The sequence below is a fragment of the Anser anser genome, assembly GCF_964211835.1.
Source record: "Anser anser genome assembly, chromosome: 3".
In the NCBI taxonomy this organism is placed as follows: Eukaryota; Metazoa; Chordata; class Aves; order Anseriformes; family Anatidae; genus Anser; species Anser anser.
This window is the reverse complement of record NC_139722.1, coordinates 45,339,051-45,358,535: the sequence shown is the minus strand read 5'-3', so window position 1 is coordinate 45,358,535 and position 19,485 is coordinate 45,339,051. Positions and strand designations below refer to the sequence as shown.

The 19,485-nt window shown below is 37.1% G+C and overlaps 1 protein-coding gene across 2 annotated transcripts in view; it reads left to right on the top strand.

Moving 5' to 3' along the window:
• SIM1 (SIM bHLH transcription factor 1) overlaps positions 1 to 18,557 on the top strand; it is a 51,179-nt gene extending 32,622 nt beyond the window's left edge. For both annotated transcript variants that reach the window (XM_083830423.1, XM_083830424.1), the window contains 3 exons: positions 1,198 to 1,363; positions 8,726 to 9,131; positions 11,892 to 18,557. In XM_083830423.1, coding sequence (XP_083686549.1) covers positions 1,198 to 1,363; positions 8,726 to 9,131; positions 11,892 to 12,622 — 1,303 coding nt within the window. In that variant the 3' untranslated portion in view covers positions 12,623 to 18,557. The remainder of the gene's footprint in view (positions 1 to 1,197; positions 1,364 to 8,725; positions 9,132 to 11,891) is intronic.
• The last annotated feature ends 928 nt before the right edge of the window (positions 18,558 to 19,485 follow it).

Sequence of the window (19,485 nt, the reverse complement as noted above, 5' to 3'; positions counted from 1 at the left end):
AAGATATTGTTGCTAAAGTTGAGTGAATAATTTACTATTAATATAATTCATTAAGGATGAGAATGAGTCTTTAGGTTCAAACAGAGCATGGGATAATGTGTGAATGAATATGCTGCCTCTTTGACTGCATAAGTCAAGCATTATTCTTTCCTTCTCTCCTGATTAACACAAAGGAAGAGAAAACCCATGAATCCTTCCTCTTTTCTTCCAGGTAGGTAGGTGAGGGAGAAACTCTTGCTCTGCTTTGTTTAAATGAATCATTGTCAGAATAGGTTCCGTATGACTACATGAAAGCTGGAGAGCTCGTTTCTTACTCCCCTGGGTACCAGCAGACACGCAGATGTGTGCAGAGGGGTGCAGTCCAAGACATATGCCCTCGTTATGGGTTAGGAAGACATCATGAATAGTGCCAGTTTTCCTTACTTTTAAGTATTCGTTAGAAGGTTTGAAGAAACTAATACAGAACTTCATGAACTGCCATTATATTTATCTCCTTATAGAAAACCTCTGATATTTTGTGAGTGTGTGGCAGGCCATTTAAATTACAAGATTTTTATTTATTTAACTGTTTTCTCTGTCTGGAAAGCTCTTTCAGTGTAAGAGACTCTTCAAACAGAGGAATAATAACTCACAGGATGCATAGAAGAATAAAGATTCACAGATTTCCACCAATTGCCTGAAACCATGTAAATAATGAAAAATATAAAATTAGAAATTGTTTCCCATTAAAAAACATGTTCAATGTATTTAACCATCTGTATTTGCAGGCTGTTATGTGCACCCCCACACGTACACTAGCACACACACATGTAAACATGTACGTTTCTAGCACAGTTAAGAGTTTCAAGGAAAATGTGTCCTATTTACTGCTTAGCTGTGTGACCAATGCAGAAGTGTAATAAAAATCTCAAAAATTCCATCCTAGAAATTCCCATCCTAGTTTATTACTGAAAAAAAGTAGATCAGGATGATAACAGTTGGCTGCAAAAAGAAATTGTATTTTTTCAGTTTAAAAATAGTGCTATTGTTTAGTAAGTTATACTACTTAAATGCATTAGGGTGGTATACTGGCTTGTCCTGGACGATTTTTTTTTTTTCTTAAAAATATCTTTCATTTCCACCTCCCACTAAGAAGGAAGGTATGTTTCCCATTAAGATATGAAGTGAGTTTGTTTTTCACTTTTGCCTTTTATATAGGGATACTGAATATAAAGGACTACAGCTCTCCTTGGATCAGGTCACAGCTACCAAGCCGGCATTCTCATACGCAAATTCAACTCCGACCATAACGGATAATAGAAAGGCAAGCAAATCTCGCCTCTCGAGCACAAAGTCAAAATCAAGGACATCACCATACCCACAGGTAGTTGTCTCTGGAAAACAAAATTAAATCTTTTTGCATATCTTGATTTTGACTGCTATTTTACCCAAGTAATTAGAATGGTCCAAAGAACATGTTACTCAAAGGGAATAAAGGATGACAAGCTATAAGATGTTGAGGCAGGAATATGTTTCTTTAAACTGTTTCTAAAAAGCTGGAAACAGTTATGTTTCAGCATGCATAATAAATCATCATCAACAACAGTAACAGCACAGGGCTCAGAGTTAATGAGGAGTGGACAGAAGGACAAGTGAAAATGTTGCTTTTGAAATACTTGGTTTGTGAGGACTGTGAGTTTTGCCATTTGAGAAAACTTGGTTTATCTTACTTACTCTTTGATAATTCCAACATATCTAGAAAGTTGCCAGATGTTTGACAGCAGTTCAACACTGAATGCTAGTCCAAAGGAGTGAATTTTGAGGAGGGAAAGCAGCAAGCTGGCTGGCTGAATTGTAACAAGGCAGCTTTTCTGTGTACGAAGCTTTGAAAGGGAGAAAGCTCTGGTAGGCCATTGGTATCAGCAGACTTTAATTTCCCAGATTTCATTTTAAGGCCTCATGTTTTAGGAACATGCCCCTGCTTGTAGAATGGACCAGATTCAAGTGGGTCTCTAACTTGCAGCTTCCTGAACACATCTATGCAAGTGATTTTTGCAGACAGTGCCACAGCATTTGCATACTTACGTTGTCAGCTGTTTAGCTCAAATAAATCCAATCTGTTGAACTAACCATTATGCTTGCTAAAAAATAACATAGGTCTTACAGAGCCCTCATTCCACTACACAATGGGTATAAATGTATACATTCATGATGTAACATTGGGGAGCTATATATTTTAAAAGCATCCAGGTCAATGTTGATCCAATAATGACCTCGAGGATAGCAGTTTCTCTATTCTAAACTGACGTCTTTTGAGTTTACAATGTCAGCCCATGTGTCTACATCATTTCCTTGCTTTCCTCAAAAGTACCAAGGATAAGAGTTTGAGATGAATGTCATCTGCTTTTGATACAGGAAATATTTAACTGAGCACCTAGACAGGAACTCAGATGCTTAATTTTTAGAACCTAAATTTACCAGAGATTGTTACAACTATTGTCATTTTAGCATTTGTTCACACATGTTTCTATGGGTTATTAAAGAATAGCCTTTCTTGAATACACTTGAATAAACCAATTGTAATAAAACTGCTTTAAAGAATCAGGAAAGGTACCTACAATTAATTCTAAATTATATTTTTAAGATGACTGTCTTTGATTTATTGAAATTGCTCTTTGTTTCCCTTTGTATGGTCCTTTCAGAAGTCCTCCTTTGCTAGCAGGACAATCCCAACTGAAGACCTGTCACCCTCCCAATCCGATTAGCTTTCTGAAAGTGTAACTTTCATCAGTACCCTTTCATTCTCTCTGCCACCAGAAAAAAAAATATTGAACAGTGAAATATGAACAAAAATATTGAGCAGTGCAGTGTTGAGACTGTTGGTTTATCAGGGACTGCCGTCTGAAAGCTGAGGTTGTTTAGTTTCCAGTGACATTTTGCATCCTCATTACCAGCTGCCTGGTAGTAAAGTCACAGATTTCGTCATTCATAAAGAAGCAACAGTGCTAGTTGCCAGTATCTTGAAAAATGGTCATACCGTTCATTGTAGCACATCACCACAAGCAACGCTGGCAGCTTGGCTTTGCATCCCTCTCATCCTTCTCAACCACTGAATAAACTGTTGAAAGACTAAGAAAAGCTGTTATAAAGAACATACAGCAGGTGGTATGGCCTGTGTCCCTCAGTCTCCAGCCTACATAATTTGCCAGTCAGTTCTGGAGAATTAAAGTGCGACTCAAAAGGCATGGCTGGAAAGAGAGAGCATGGGTTTTGTCATAAAAAGGACCCTGGTTTTTGGTGGAGGAAGGAAGCAGGAAATTCATTAGTAAAACAACAGCAGTGAGCAAAGGTATTTGTCAAATTTAAGGTCACCTAAAAGATTTTAGATTTTTTTTTTTTATATGTATATTTTTTCCTCTTAGCATTTACTTTGCTTCTCCACTCTTGATGAGAAAAGGGAATTATATGCCTTATTGGGTGATGACTGAGAATCCACTCCCTTGCCAGCTGTGTACCCCTAGGATAGCTACATGAGATGTGAACTGTAAGAAAATCACATTAATAAATTTCAGTTGAACATTCACCACTAGGGCAAAAGGGGGGTGTTTTGGTCACCTAACACAATGTTATTTTTTTTTGTCCTCAAACCTAATGCAAAAACAGACATAATGCAATATGGTGCTTGTAGACTCTTTTATTGAGTTCATTAAATTGGAGGCACTTATCAGCATCTGATTAACACCAACTAACCTTAGCACAGTGGGCTTGTGGGTTCTGTGAAACCTGTCCCAAGCAGGAAAAGGGTGAGCAGAGAGAAATGCAACACAAAATTCATGACAGAGCTCTAGAATTTACCAGAGCACGTTGAACAGTGCTCTTCTAGGAAGAAGAGCACTTCCTCTTCTAGAGAGGAAGAGAGCTGAAAGAGAAGATGAAAAAGTAGGAGAGAGAACTTGATAGAGATACACATAAAAAGGAAATTGTGAGTTGGTCAAAAGATGTCTGCAGTCTTCCCCTAGGATAATAATCATTGCGAGGGGCTCCCAAAATCTAGCCCTGGACCTCATTTATTTTGTGTTCCAAAAATCTAGCCCTGGACCTCATTTATTCTGTACACAGGAAATAGCAACAAGATTGGAAAAACATTTTAATTGTGATCATCTGAACAACTGCTTTGGAGTTTAATCTCCCATTAATGATGATTGTTTGAAGAAAATATTTAAAATTGTCTGTTGTCTGCCTCTAATGAAAATTTTTTATGGTCAGTCTGGATAAACTTTTATTGTTTCATTTCTCATCCTATTCTTGTATAAAGAATATATATTTACATATACTTAATACATGTGTATACTTAATATAGATATATATAATGAATGCATACATACAACTAAGGATGTACCGAGTTGCTGTTGGATCCAGGCTTTGGTGTGTGTGTTACGGCATGCACAATTTTTGGAGAGTAATAGCCTTCTCCAGCAGTGTATAATTACTAACCTACCACACTACTGATACTGGAGGTAAGTTGAACATATAGCTACTTTAAACAAATAACCTGGATTAATTCTGCAATCCACCTCTGTTTGGACATATCCTCTACTATTTTAAAGAATGGGGTAAAGATATCAGTCAGACTGAATTCTAGTCAGCCTTTCTTTTGTTTACCATTTCTTCCTGTAGCCTAAAGCTTTGGCAACTTCCAGTGTATTCAAAAGCAAAGCAAAACCTTCTTTTTATAGTAAACATAACTCCTGATCTGGTGAAGAGTCACCAGCAGTGGGGGTTATTTTAATGGACATGCTGTATTACTTTAATCTAAGCCTTTCACCATCTGTTCTGCCTATAACAGTGAATGCAAAAAGAACATATTTTACATTTCAGGATTACATTAGTAAAAAGTAAGATAAAAGTGATTTAAAAGCATGCATATGTTCTTAGTACAATGCTGCCTGCATCTGTGATGTTTTTTCTCATGGTTAAGACACAAATCAAGAGGAAAGCTGCTAATGCTGTTGTAGTGAAAGTTTTTCATGGAAAAGGGAACTCTGAGAGGGTTTCGCTATATATTTAATGTTTCTAATGATAAAAACCTGAGTAGGCTGCCAGAAAATTAGATAACTATAACGTCTATTGTTTGAACATCTGGCAGTGTGTGTGGAACAGGCTGCTGTTGCTGTGTATGACAGGATGAGTGGTCAGGCCAGTCAGATACCTGTAGGAATGAGAGGTCAGGCAGAAGAAAATCACCCAAGAAATACTACAATTGTCTTCTGGCTTAATACACTTTCATTGGCTCCCTTAAAGCAAGCTTTTATTAGCATGGAATTAATACTTTCCTATTTTCTTTCTGAAGTTTTTCTTGGAGTAAAAGGAGCATTATTGATGGCTAATAGCTCCTTTCTGTGTCAGTGCTAATCCTGCCAGTGTGCTCTCACTGCAATGGTACAATGAATTAACACTTTGGAAAATATTTCTAGTATCTTGAGGTGCTATTTCAGACTCCAGGACCAGCTGGAGGACCACTTAATTCATTTATTTTTGTTCTTTATGCTAGAAGATGATTCAGAAACCACCTGAAGTGATTTCAGATGTTGCCTGTCTGAAGAACATCATCATGTTTAAGTTCAGTCTGTTGGTTAAACTTTGTCAAAAACAAAGACAATACATTCTACCTGAAGGCAAAAATTAGCAGGAAGGAAAACATTTCTGGTGAGGTAGGATTGGGATTAAAAAAAAAAAAACAAAAACAAAATACTCTTTCACTAATTTTAATTGGCCAGAATTTTCATTAAATCAAATTCTGTTTTCTATGGTCTTTCATCACTTGACATATGGGAGCCTAATTTTGACTTGAGAGATAATGTTTCCACTCCCATGTCAGCAAAGTAGTATCTTTGATCATCCTTTCATTTCTCCCCCCGTCATCTTGTCATGCATGTCCGTATTTGGAGTCTCCACCTGTCAACATCAGATTCCCAGAAGAGACAGTCGTAGGACTGCAGCAGTAGAGGCATCTTGATGGTGCCAAATTGAGATGTGATTAATTTTAAAGGGAATTAGACATATTTTTGGCCTATGTCTGCTTATGTTCTACCTTAAGAATAAGCAGTCATATCAAACATTGATAGACAATGTGGGCCACAAACAATTCACTGTGTTAATTTAATTCTGTCCATGGCCTAGCAGCTGCTACGGGTCAGATCTCAAATAATCATCATTTACATCAAGTAGAAAGAATATGCATGAAGTATTGTTGGTCTTGACTACATGGTTATATGACATTACATGGTGCATTTCTGACACACTGGGCATGTACAATTTGAACTGTTTTCCCATTCTTGGAAAGGCTTGTGCAATTGAATCCTTTGTGGTTAACTTCAAGATTAAAAAAAAAAAGTGTAATTTTTCAGTTAAATGAGGAAATTCCCCTCAAAGGAAGATAAGTTGGACCCTCATGTATCCTTAGAAACAGAGAACTGGTAGAATAATACTTATAAGAACCAAATGAACTTCAGAATTTTCAGTTTGAAAGAATCATTGGCATTTATTACCATCATAAATTGTAAACAAAATTAAATATTCATAATAAAATTATTCAAAAATAATTTTCTTTGTCCTCATGAAAGAAGTACATATTCTTAGTTTTGCTGTTAATAAAAAAACAAATCAACTTGAACATTTTTATACTTAGATTTATGCATACATTACGTTTCTGTTTTAAGTTTTTAAATAAAAAAAAAATATATATAGTTTATAGAAATCAAATCCAAATCCAAAAAGTTTGCTAAAAGTAATTCTAAAAATAAAAACAGGTACAAAAATAGTTTTTTTTTGTTTTGTGAATTTACATATTAACTAAAATTTAAGAGTTAAAATGTTGTTAATCATTTCTATTTTTTTTTAATTTTAAACTTCATTTTACCTATATATTTTTTCAAAAAAATCAGTTCAGTATTTATAAAGATTTCTTTGTGACTAAGCAGTCTGAAGACGTTGGATCTGAAAGGGTAATAAAAGAGTTCGATGTCCTAATAGGTCAGAAAACATTATGATGGCTGAATAATGTTCCTAGTTAACTTATGTTGAGTTACTGGCATTTAAAAGAGCTCTTTCATGGCTATGTAACTATCTTACCTCCATCCACAATCAGATTTATTCTTTCATTATTAAAACTTTGCAATCAATATGGTGGTACTAGCTTGCTGGCCTCCTCCGTATCTACCAGTAGGCTTTCTGCCTACGGGTATTCTTCTGTCAACTAATAACAAAATATAATTGAGCTCTTCAAAGCCACAGCCCTTTCTTTCTTGCCTTTAAATAGCCTATCTTGTTAACAAACAGTATTCACAAATACGAACTGGAATCTGGAGAAATACCCAATTAAATGCCAAAACCGAAGTAGTTCCACTACTGATGTTGCACAGATGGTTTAGGTTTCTGTAAGTCAAACATCTGGTCAGTACTTTTGAGTGGTAAGTGCATAAAACCTTGATCCTGGCTGATAATGAGGAGTTTCATAGCAACTTAATCTAATGAAAAGGAAGGTAAACTTATGTTTTTAGGAGAGAGGCCTAATGCCTATTAAAAAGAAAGCAGAGTGGGCATCTGGAAGGTGAGTGATGGAATGGGAGAATTCCAAAGTCTCATGCTGTAATACATTGATTTGTGACATGAGTATGCAGTACTGAAGAGGTGAGCATGTACAGCTTTGGTCTCATCCCACTCCATAATCATGGGTGAAATTGATTTAAAGATGTTCCATGAAATTTGACAGTTCCAATAAATAAAAAGATTAAAAACCGAGATAGCTAAATCCTAGGAGGTTTAATAAGCTGCTTTTTTTCTCTCTCTCTTTTTTTTTTTCCAGAAGGTATCCAAAAATTTAAGACATTCATCAAGAATATTTAGAAATTTGTGAAATTGTACTTAACCCTTACTTCTGTCAAAACAAATGTTCATGCTCCTATTCTGTTTACTTTTCCAACTGCCTGCTAACTTCTTCTTCTGTGTTGGGAGGGCTCTGCTTAAGTGAGGGTGCCAAAATGCCCTCTGCCTGATTTGGCTAACTGTTTCCTTTTCTGGCAAATAGTTGCTTGATTTTTCTTGTTCCCACATTGAAACAGATCTGTGATTTTTAGCTTCCTACTGATCTACTATCACTTTGGGACTTTACTCTGTAGTAGTGTTGGGAGTCTCAGTATCTATGGGAAGCTTTCTTTTCCCTAACAATAGGTGGAAAAAAGTTCCAAGATACCCCAGGTAAGGAAGAAAAACGTGGAAAAGAGATGGCACCATTGAAAAAATAACTTGCAAACACACTCAGTTTCAATTTGACATGAGAGAATGCTCTGGGAGTGGTGTTATTTTAAAAGCATTTTGCGGAGGAGCCTTGCAGCACCATTGCTGAACATAAGCACTGGCTATCAAAGCAATAAGAAAAACCTGGACATATTAAAAAAATATTGAATTGCAACATTTATGTTGGTGATCCTAATATCACACATCATAAAGGAGACGGCTATTAAGGGTTGACATGGGATGTTTTAGACTTTCACGAGGTCTGTCCTGTCATCTGTGAGCTCATTACAGGGTGTTATACAGGAAAGGATGAGGAGTCTAATCAGAAGGTGCAGATGTGTGGGCATGCTCATGGAAAACGCCCTGTCACATGCATAATCTGTCTTTTCAGTGCAGTTACTTGCAGATTTCATCCAGGCCTAGTAATTTCTCTACTTCTTTTGTTTTGCAGTATTCTGGATTTCACACTGAGAGATCTGAATCTGACCATGAAAGCCAGTGGGGTGGAAGCCCCCTAACTGATACGGCTTCTCCCCAGCTGCTGGAGCCCGCGGACAGATCGAGCTCCCAGCACCATGATGTCTCCTGTGCCTACAGACAGTATTCGGACCGCAGTGCTCTCTGCTATGGTTTTGCACTCGACCACTCCAGGCTGGGTGATGACAGACATTTCCATACTCAGGCCTGTGAAGGAGGCAGATGTGAAGCTGGCAGATACTTCCTTGGCACGCCACAGGCTGGGAGGGAAGGCTGGTGGGGCTCTCGGTCAGCCTTGCCCCTGACTAAGTCATCCCCTGAAAGCAGAGAAGCGTATGAAAACAGTATGCCCCACATAACTTCAGTGCACAGGATTCATGGTAAGAGATAATGGGATTTGCAGAAGTGGCACCGTCTCAGATAAAGCAACAGTTTCAAAGTCATGCCATAAGCACACGTCTCTATGTGAGACAAAGGAAAAGATGCATGTTCTTGTCTGAGAGATCATGTGTATGGAAATGAGGAATAGTTCCAATTCAAGTTAGCAGGCTGGTTTACATACAGCAAAATATAATTTGCTGCATGTTTTTTAATCTGTGAAATTTAGGTGGAAATGCCTGGTTGGTGAGATCTAAAGGATAGTCTTAAAAATATGAACAAAATGATACACTTGATAGAAGAGCATTACTTTTGCACCTTAAAATCAAGCTACGTTGGATAGAATATATTTAGCACAAAATTAGCGATAACTACACCCAACCTATATTTTTATGTCTTCATGTGTATACGCTGCTTATTACTAGATTCAGTAAGATTTGCTGCTTCTTACTCAAAATTGGCAATTCAAATTAACATTTGCTCTTGTTTTCAGACATATATCCCCACCTGTAATTCTTAGTTGATTTGAGTCTCTCCATCCTTTCAGCACCAAGCCTGAAGCCTTGCTTGGTGTCTAGCCCGTTGCACCCTCAGTGCATTAGCACAGATTCAGAGGCTGAAACTGATCAAAAATGCATTGGTAAAAACTGATCATGTGTTTGGATAAATCCAAAGATGTTAAGATTTAAAGGGTAGGCTGAGAGTTGAAAGACTGCAGCTGACCCCAAAATCAGAGCTAAAGTTTATAAGGGTAGATGTAACATAATGTTTTTCTAGTAAAATAATCTGTCAATAATCTGCCAAACATAGGTTATATCTAAAGAACTCATAAGAGATAATTAAATTAGCACAGTTCTATTGGTTTGCAGAACGAGGCTTTTGGAGATCAAGAATAGCAAGTTCTAGGAAATGGAGGACAAACGATGAAAGAGAGTGAGCCCTTAGTTTTGTTGATCAATACTGTTCCTCATTATTCCTGTTAAAACACACCTCCTTCCTTGTGTCTGTTCTGTCTGTTCTGTTCTTTCATATTTGTGTTTATCTAGTGATTTTTTTTTAAAGGAATATCATACAGATAAAAATGTAATGGTGTTAAATATTTATTCTATAATTCTATTAAGGTTAATCAATGCAAGTGGATAATAGAATTTTGACTTTTGTTTGTTCCTTGGCTTTGCTGTAATTCCAGGTGCTGTGATTTTTTTTTTCTTATTGTATCAAGTCTTATGTGTTGTTTCAGTGGGCCTTCAGACTGCATGTAGCTTTGGGTAAAACCTGACACATTAGTCTCAGTTCAGAAGAGGAATACCTGAGTTTCCCTTGAAAATGTGCCATTTCCATTTTGCTTTATGCAGTTCAAACCTTTAACAAATGAAACACTTTTTGACAATTGTATGTGAACTTTGCTGTCAGAGCAGTTTCTTTAGGTAGAGGGTGCTTTTCTTCCTTTTCTGTTCTTTTAGTGTATCTTCTGGTAGTTCTGGCTTCTGGTCACCTTACAATGACGCTTGTTTGACCACTATGGGAGGCCCTGGATGTTGCCTACGAGTCCATGCATTTCTGGTCACCCTTGGGAAGTCTGGTGCACTGTGGATATTGTTTATGCAGTGAGACATACAGAGCACATGGTGTGGAGCTGCTGATGACCCCATGTAGCAGGGGAGCAACTTGTGTGAATCTGAAAATGGTTTTCCTTTGAGCAGTCTTATCAACCAATCCCATGGGCACCGTCCCCAGAGTGGACTTTGTATGTGCTAAGGCAAAGGCATTGCTGAGTAATTTAAGCAAGTCCAACACATGCCCTCCTGTGGGCACGTATCTTAGCAAATCCTTTATCAAGCCTTTTATTATAGTGTCTCCTTAGTTGGCTGTTCATGTATGGGGTCGCTCAGTTTCTTCCTAGCGAGGATTGACAGGTCTGATTCTGTCCTTTCAGCTACATGCAAGCTGAACACGTTCTCTGATATGTCTATGGGCCTTATTATTTAATGAGAGGTAAGAACAGTCATATTTTCCTGTTCTCATAGTTTTATACAGCAAATATCTCTGCATTGGGAAAGGACATCACATTTTTCCAGCAAACCTGTCTAACAGTGGTGTTCTTATGCTTCTTAGGAAGGTTAACTCTTTTACTGCTTCTGCTTGTTTAGTGTCATGTAGCTTGTGTAAAGTCACTACAGGACCAGAAACTATGCCACAGTGCTTTCTCTATGATTTAGCTCCTGGAAAGGACTAAGAAGACACATTTAAATGATTCACACTACGTTCCTTGAGATTTGAGTTTTCACCGTGGTCCTAGGACTCGATGCAAGGATGTTGATGCAAAGATCTAGTGACGGGTCAGGGGCCTGAACTTTGGTGTAAAGTGCACTTCAACGTGCCATAAGGTATCCTGCCTGGCCACTAGCTGCTCTGAAAGATACAGAGCTCCTGTAGAGTCTATACCATACCTGCTGGGCCTATGCAGATGTGTGGTTACCCTAGAGTATCTCACATGGCACTAGATGTCTGTGTTTAGGTGCTTAGATTGCTTTTTTTGTGTATTTTCAACTGTGTTACTTGTTCTGTGTGCAGAAAGATACTGGAAACTAGAGGCTGTCACTGAAAAGCAAGGGCTCTACCAAAGTCATTTCTGGTGGCTTTATTGAGTCATTTGCCTATTTCTTGGTTTTCTGTCTGCAAAATAAGGTTCAGAGTACTTGTTCTTTAAGATTGCTTGCCTCATTTGACCTCAATGCTTGTCCCCTTTCTCTCTTTCCTAGGAAGAGGACACTGGGATGAGGACAGTGTCGTTAGCTCGCCTGATCCTGGCTCTGCCAGTGAATCAGGTGACCGATATCGCACTGAGCAGTATCAGAACAGCCCGCATGAGCCCAGCAAAATTGAAACTCTAATAAGAGCCACACAGCAAATGATTAAAGAGGAAGAAAATAGACTACAGCTACGGAAAACGACCCCTGATCCACTGGTCTCCATTAATGGCACAGGGAAGAAGCACGCTATCTGTTTTGCAAACTACCCTCAGCAGCAGCTGGCAGGTGATGTCTGCCGTGTCCCAGCAGTTGCCAACACTCCTCCCTGTGAACACATCCAGCAACGAGATGGAAAGATTATGAGCCCACATGAAAATGACTATGACAACAGCCCCACAACACTGTCTAGGATAAGCAGCCCCAGTTCTGACCGAATATCAAAATCTAGTTTGGTACTAGCTAAAGACTACCTGCATTCAGACATGTCCCCTCATCAAACCCCAGGGGACCACCCAGCAGCATCTCCAAATTATTACAGCTCCCACAGGCAGTACTTTGATAAACATGCTTACACATTAACTGGATATGCCCTGGAGCATCTATATGACTCTGAAACCATTAGAAACTATTCATTAGGCTGTAATGGATCACACTTTGATGTGACTTCTCACTTAAGAATGCAGCAAGATCCAGCACAAGGACACAAGGGGACATCTGTTATAATAACCAATGGAAGCTGACACTTTTTTTCTAAAAACTTTTGTGCTTTAAAAAATAACCTTTGAGACCTAATTGGAAGATATTATATGTTTTCATGCCCTTGTCGTTACCAGCATTTGATATACCACAGTGCACTAGAGAATAACCTAAGGTTTGGGGGGTATATGTAAAGTTAACAAACATTACTTTTAAAAAATAAAAATGCACTGGCATGCAGGATTAGAGGGAATGGAGCTAAACTCAAAGTTGGTGAGGTGAAAAGGATGGAAAACATCTAGGTAGGGAGCACTTGGGCAGGCTAGCAGAGCAATTTATGCACACTCTGTAAGAGGTGGTTGTTTGGAAACACTGCCAAGGGCAGATCTTGTGAAATGCATGGAACCCACAGGTCCCAGACAACAAAACTGCTATGCACTCTTAACACAGGAAGTTAGAAGGTGTTCCTTTGAAATACACATCAAAATGTGTACTTCTGGTGATCTTTTTATTCTCTAAAGGCCAAGTGTGTTATGCTACTCCATGGTATAAAGCATCTATGGCTAACAAATACAAAATCAGAAAGGGAAGAAAGAACTCCTCAGATGTGTTATTTCCATGTGTACCCACATGCGCAGCTATTGCATACACTTGATCTGAAAGGAATCAAATAAGCAGTATCCTTATGATTAGCGTGATCAAATATTTACTTCTACTGTATTTAAAAGAAAGAGAGCCTTTCTTGGTGTTGTTTTGAGAAATGCATAGGTCTTGGTTGTCTTGATAGAGACATGAGAGATTGTCCTCATATATTAGAAAGGTTGCACAAGGAGGGAAGTGGAATGAAATGGAAGAAAATCACTGGGAGAAACAGCGTGAATTAGGAGTGGTCCAAGATAAAAACGTTTAACCCTGTGGCTATGTATGCCATTTACTAATAATTACAATATAAAGAACAGTGGTTATAAATGGCCACATAATTAAGAATTACTTTGAAACACAGAAGAAACTCAATAGAATCAGATTTTTTTTTTCTGTTAAAAAAAAAAAGTAACCACGTCAGTGTAAGAATTTGGCAAGGATAGACAAAAACTGTATGGTGGTTCATCCTAATTTTGATAAAATTTTGGAGTAAATTAAGAAAACATAGAAGATTGTAAGAACTCTGACATACAGTGAAGTAATCAGTATGACTTTGAAAAAGGAATATGCATTCTTTTCTTTCTTGCAGCAGAAAATTTAGTGGATATCAGAACATATTAGGAATATCAAAATCAGTAATATGTACATAAACTATACTGAGGGAAATCAGGGTTCCAAGAAATTCAGTTGCATTAAAAAAGTTGATATTATTGTGGCCTGTCCTAGACTCATAGAAGACATAAAAAGAGGCAGAGAAACTTTTTGCAATTTTTAATAATCTCATGAAAAAAGAGTCACTAATTGTTTGGAAAATATTCAATTAAAAACATGCTAAAAAAGTAAAATAGGGTGTTTGTAGGCACAGTTACTATACCTGTCCTTCTTTGTATAGCATTTATGTGATGTCTCAAGGTTGACTGCAACAGGAGCAGGACCACCACTCCTTATTATACCAAAGGGAGGTAAGGGGACTTGAGGAGGTTACTAAAATGAAATTAGCAATAAGTCTAGTTTCATTTGTAACATTAAGAATTTCAGCATATGGGATTGAGTCATCAGTGGGACTAAATATAAACCAGCATGCTATGGGTGGGTTAAAAATATCTATTTTCAAATAAAACTAATCAGAAGCAAAAGCTAAATAATAACATTATAAACCACGTAAGTAGGGATGTACTTGAAAGTAGAGGAAATTACCTCTCTGAACTTGGAATATTGTGCATAGTTCTGATCACTCCAAGGCAGATTGTGAATCTTGAATTGAGTAGTACCTTACTCCATAAGCAATCTCTGTTGACTGTAGTGTGATCACTCCTGGTGAAATGTACATTGAACACAAGGAAGAGCAACACAGTCTGGTCTTTATTATCTAAAGCTCATAATAGAAAAGGTGGAGCAGAGCTCAGCAAAAAGATAAAGAGACTGAAAGATCTAATAAAAACTTTAAATAAACTGGGTCTGTCATCTTTGTAAGGGAGAAAAGTAAGGGGGAATGTCACTGGTGTGCACCAAGCTCTGCACGGAGAAGAGATAAATAATGGTCTAAAACTATTTGAACTAGCGACAGAAATGAGAGACAGGGCATTGAATGTCAGCCAAGACAGAATGAGAACAAAATGATTTGGCAAGAAGTATATTTGACTAACTGCCAAATGAATAACAAAGGTCATAAAGAGAAGCAGCTAGGGATTTTTGTTTGTTTGTTTGTTTTAAGATAAAAACAAGGAAAATAATTGAGGGGAAGAAAAACATTGACAACTGCTAACTCAGAGGAAGGAATGGACCAAAATGGACTCCTTTCAGCCCAACAATTGTATATATTCCTAAAGCATAGGAATGACAAAGTATTTTTGATAAATCTAGTTCTGGACACATTTATTTCACTTATTCCTATGAATAATATGGATAAACTTGTATTTGGAATTTCATTGTACAGTATTAAAATACAATTTGCAAAGCAAATTAGAGTAGAGGTACATGGTATCATATTATCCCTACTAGTACATATAAAAATAAGTCTAAGTGTCAATATTATTTTGTATAACAGAGGAGTTTCCTAAACTGTTTGGAAGAATGGAATTTTGTCAGCACTCACGTTTATCACCAAGCACTTGGGATCACCAAGTGCTCTTTTTACCAGACTTTTAATATGAAGGGTTCTGCAGAGCAGCTGGAACACCCTGGCTCTGATCTGATGTCCACAAGTAGTGAGGAGAGGACAGTTTGGGCACAGCTATATTCGCATCCTGACAGACACTTTGTAAAAACACACTTATAAAGCAGACAGGCACAGTATAGGATGCTTGTATTCTATACAATTTCATCTAGGAAAAAAGCTAGTGTGCTATGCAATAAAAAATCCCTGTTGTTATTTACCTTAAGTTCAAAATAAAACTTTCCAAATTGTTGTTATTTATCCTATTTTAACAGTCCCAGTCCACACCAGTAAGAAATTAACAAAATGCACTGTAATATACAGGATACCTGATATATCAGCAGAGAGGTGCAAGGGTCTATTCATGCAGTCATGTTGTGCTACAAGCAAAGGCTGATACCCATTTTCCTCCTGGGGTTTCAGTAATTGTTGCTCCTTATCACTTCAGTAGGGTCTCCTGGAGATAGATGCCTTTTGTTAGCTAATTTGCCATCCTGCTTCTTTAAGTAGCCAGGAATTTCTTCCTAACTGACAGAAAACATTGAATATTGTAAACATAGGCTCTGCATGCTACATGCTACATGAACGCAAGTTTGCAATCTTAATTATAGCATATAATATCACCGCAGCTCATATAACATGTACTTTTCAATATGATATAAAGCTTATTTTTTCAACTGCATGTTTATTTAATTCAAATTTTCATTTAGTATCCTTCAAGGATATAGTCTTCTCTTTTTTTTTTTTTTTTTTTCCCTTGCTTTTGTGGATCAAATATTTTGGAAAATTGAAAAATGCAAGACATTTGTACCAAATACATTTCAAGTGTATCATATTAGCTAAAGGTTAGCTTTAAGCAGGTATGTAAATTGTGAATTGGTACAAGAACAATATAAATTGATGTGTTGCATTGTTTCTCTAACATAATAATGTTTTGCTATTAACACCAAATTAATATTTTCTAGCTACTCCAACTACAGAGTGACCACAAATCTTTCAAATAATTTCTTGTTGGCATCAGTGGATGGTGCATTATGATATTGGTGTTTCTCTTTTACTTAAAGAGGCAAAAAACCTCTCTCTTTTTTATAAAAAATTGCACCCCAGAGTCACGGAGTTTGCAGTTTTGGACAAATCTGCACAGCAATTCTTTAGTTAGAAGAAGAACCTTACTCAGCAATTTCTCCCATTGACTCAAATGGGAATATTTGTGGAGGAAGGTACTACTTAATAGATGTAAAGGTAAAAAAAAATCTGACTTCTTGTTAAGTAGCAACAGGTTTGGGGTTGGTTTTTATTTTGTTTTGTTTTGTTTTGTTTTGTTTTTGTCTGTGTTTTGTTTTTGAATCTCAAGATGTGAATATGGAAACTATGAAAGATAATAGCTGTAATGGCCATGTTTCTGTAATAGAGACTATACATGCTTTGGAAAAATGAGTGCATCTCTGCACAGAAGAAACTCGGAAGTATTTCTTAAGCTTTATATGGCTTTGTTGAAGTGTCCGCAATACTGCCACAGGTTACACAGTGAAACTCTGCTCTTTCAAACTCTTTTAATCACTCTTATCTGAATCTCATTTTTATCTCTGCACTTGCAACATTTATTCATTAATGTCCCTAAGTATGTTAACCACCATATGTTCAGTTATGTGAACATCCTGAATGAGTTGGGTCATACAGTATTTTTGGAAAAGGCAAAGTCACTCCAGAAAATCAGTCTTGCTGTTGGGAAGGCTAATTAGCCTTTCAGTCAAGGAACAAAACTATGGTGTACACTTTGGTTTCAGACCTTCTGCATACAAAGCTCTGTGTTAGGGGGATTATAGAATGTGGTCCCAGGATTAGGCCTAGCTATGTCTTATTTTAAGGTTGCTGTAGTTGTCAGCAAATGGATTCAGGCTCTGTCATTTCCATGAGTAGCAAATTTACTTAAAACACCTAAAGGGCTAAAGGCAATACAGGCTTTGTTATCAGGAACAATGGTGGATGAACATGCTTTTCTGTATGTATATTGGATTATCTCCAGATAGCTCCACAGTGTGGATGAGAACCTATTTTATTTTATTTGCAGGTAATACAGATGGTTAAATATTCTGGCTGTGTGCACTGAAAAAAAATCAAACAAACAAAAAAAACCCGCAAACCACAATGACAGCAGCACCACCACCACCATCCCCAGCCCCCAAATCTAAAACAAATAAAAAAAACATTTTTTTTTCTGTAACCCAATGGTGTGGTGCTAGTAAAGCCTGCTAGAGTTGTAGATGAGGGTTTAGCAAAGTGTTTTTACAAAGTTGTTTTTCTAAAGAAAAAAAATTAAATAGTCTTCTGCTTGGAACAGTAAGAGCACTAGTATGACTCCATTTCACATTTCCTTAGAACATTTATTAATGAAAAAGATTATGTGAGGTTAAACTTCACTGTGGCATTTAGCTTATGTGTACAAGAGTCCTGTGGATAAATCTGGCTCTAAGTTGCTAGGAATACATCTCTTTCTGAAAAGAGGTAATTTATGACTCCATCTATGAAGCTGTATTTGAAAAGAAAGATCAAATACAAGCAGAAACAAAGCTTTTTGTCTGGTTGTATTCACTATTTAACTCCCCTCTCACATGGAATTCTCAAGATTTCCTGTTGTTTTTAGGATTCAAAATACAGTTTTTAAACATTTCTATTTATTGCAATTTGGACTGCATGTGATTTTTTTTTTCCATATACCAATACAGTGGCAAGTTTGAAAATGCAAGAAATCGTCTTGCTCACACATTATGAAACATCGGCCCCTTTGCATTTCTAAGGAAATAGAGTCTATTAGGAAAAGATCTTTTAATGCACTGCAACTTTTTCCCAAGGTAAATATTTCAATTAATAAAATATGCTAATCTATAAAAAGAAAAAAAAAAGAAAAAAGAAAGCACTTGAGACATACTGAAGCATTTCATGTTTGCTTTAAACCAATGGGTTATATTTATGGGAAAAAAAAAGACAAAGATTGCCAGCATTTTAAATACCATGCCTTGCAATGTATTGGGTCCAGTGACATTGTAGCATAACATCTGTAATTTGAAGTTTTCCTTTGGAATGTAATGTAGGAAACACAATTTAGCTATGTCAACAATATCTTGCAGTGTTCCCATTTATAATTATTTATATTGTAAATAGCTTTCTGAAGTAAATTTGAAGTTAATGTGCATAAGATGTATTTATTATGTGAAGATTTTTTTTGGTTTAAAATATAGCTACCAATACGCAATTATTGTCTGTTTTTCTACATTTTTAAATTAAGGACTGTCCTGCAGAAGACATTTTTTCAGGAATTAATTTTAATTAATGAGTCTATTTCTCAGACTTGGGAGGGTACATGGAAAAAATCACTTTGATCACTTAAATCACTTAGTTTGATACCTGTGAGCCCTAAGTGTTCTTTGAATTAAGTTTATCAAAACATAAAGGGACACAGAAAATATACTGCTACCCCATTTAAGAAGGATGTCTGAATCCACTCAAATATTACTCTGTCAGGAAGAGCTGACTCACAGGGGCTAAATCAAGATTAGTTGTCCGCTCTGTGAATACTCTTGTTTCTTGAAGCCAAACACCACTTCCTTGCCTCAGCTAAACCAGCTTGCTGACTTGGAGCATGATGCCACTTAGGTGCTTAAAATATTATACTCAGACAAAGAGCAGTGTTGTGACGAAGGAATGGGTGAGAAGTTGTGCTAGATTGCATTCAGACCTGAGATGGCTATTACTTGGCCTTGCATATCTGTACAGGTCCATCAAGCCATAATAATGTGGGATGTTGTGCAGCAGCAATATAGCCACTGCACCCTTGCCTGGAATGGGGTGTAGGACCTTTTTGGCTGAGGGGTTCAGGGTCACAGCTCTCACTTTCTAGACCAGTCTTTAAGCCATCACACACCACTTTCTCAGTCATTCTTGTTGAAGCACTTTCCTGCAGATGAACAAATGTGAGATTGATGGTGCTGGTGGGTAGTGGGAGCCTGGTTCTGCAGCTGGGTGAGAAAGCAGCTTTCTCAGGTGAAGAAGTGGTTGCTCACATATTTTCCATTCACAATAGTCAGAATAAAAAAACATAAACAGTGGGGA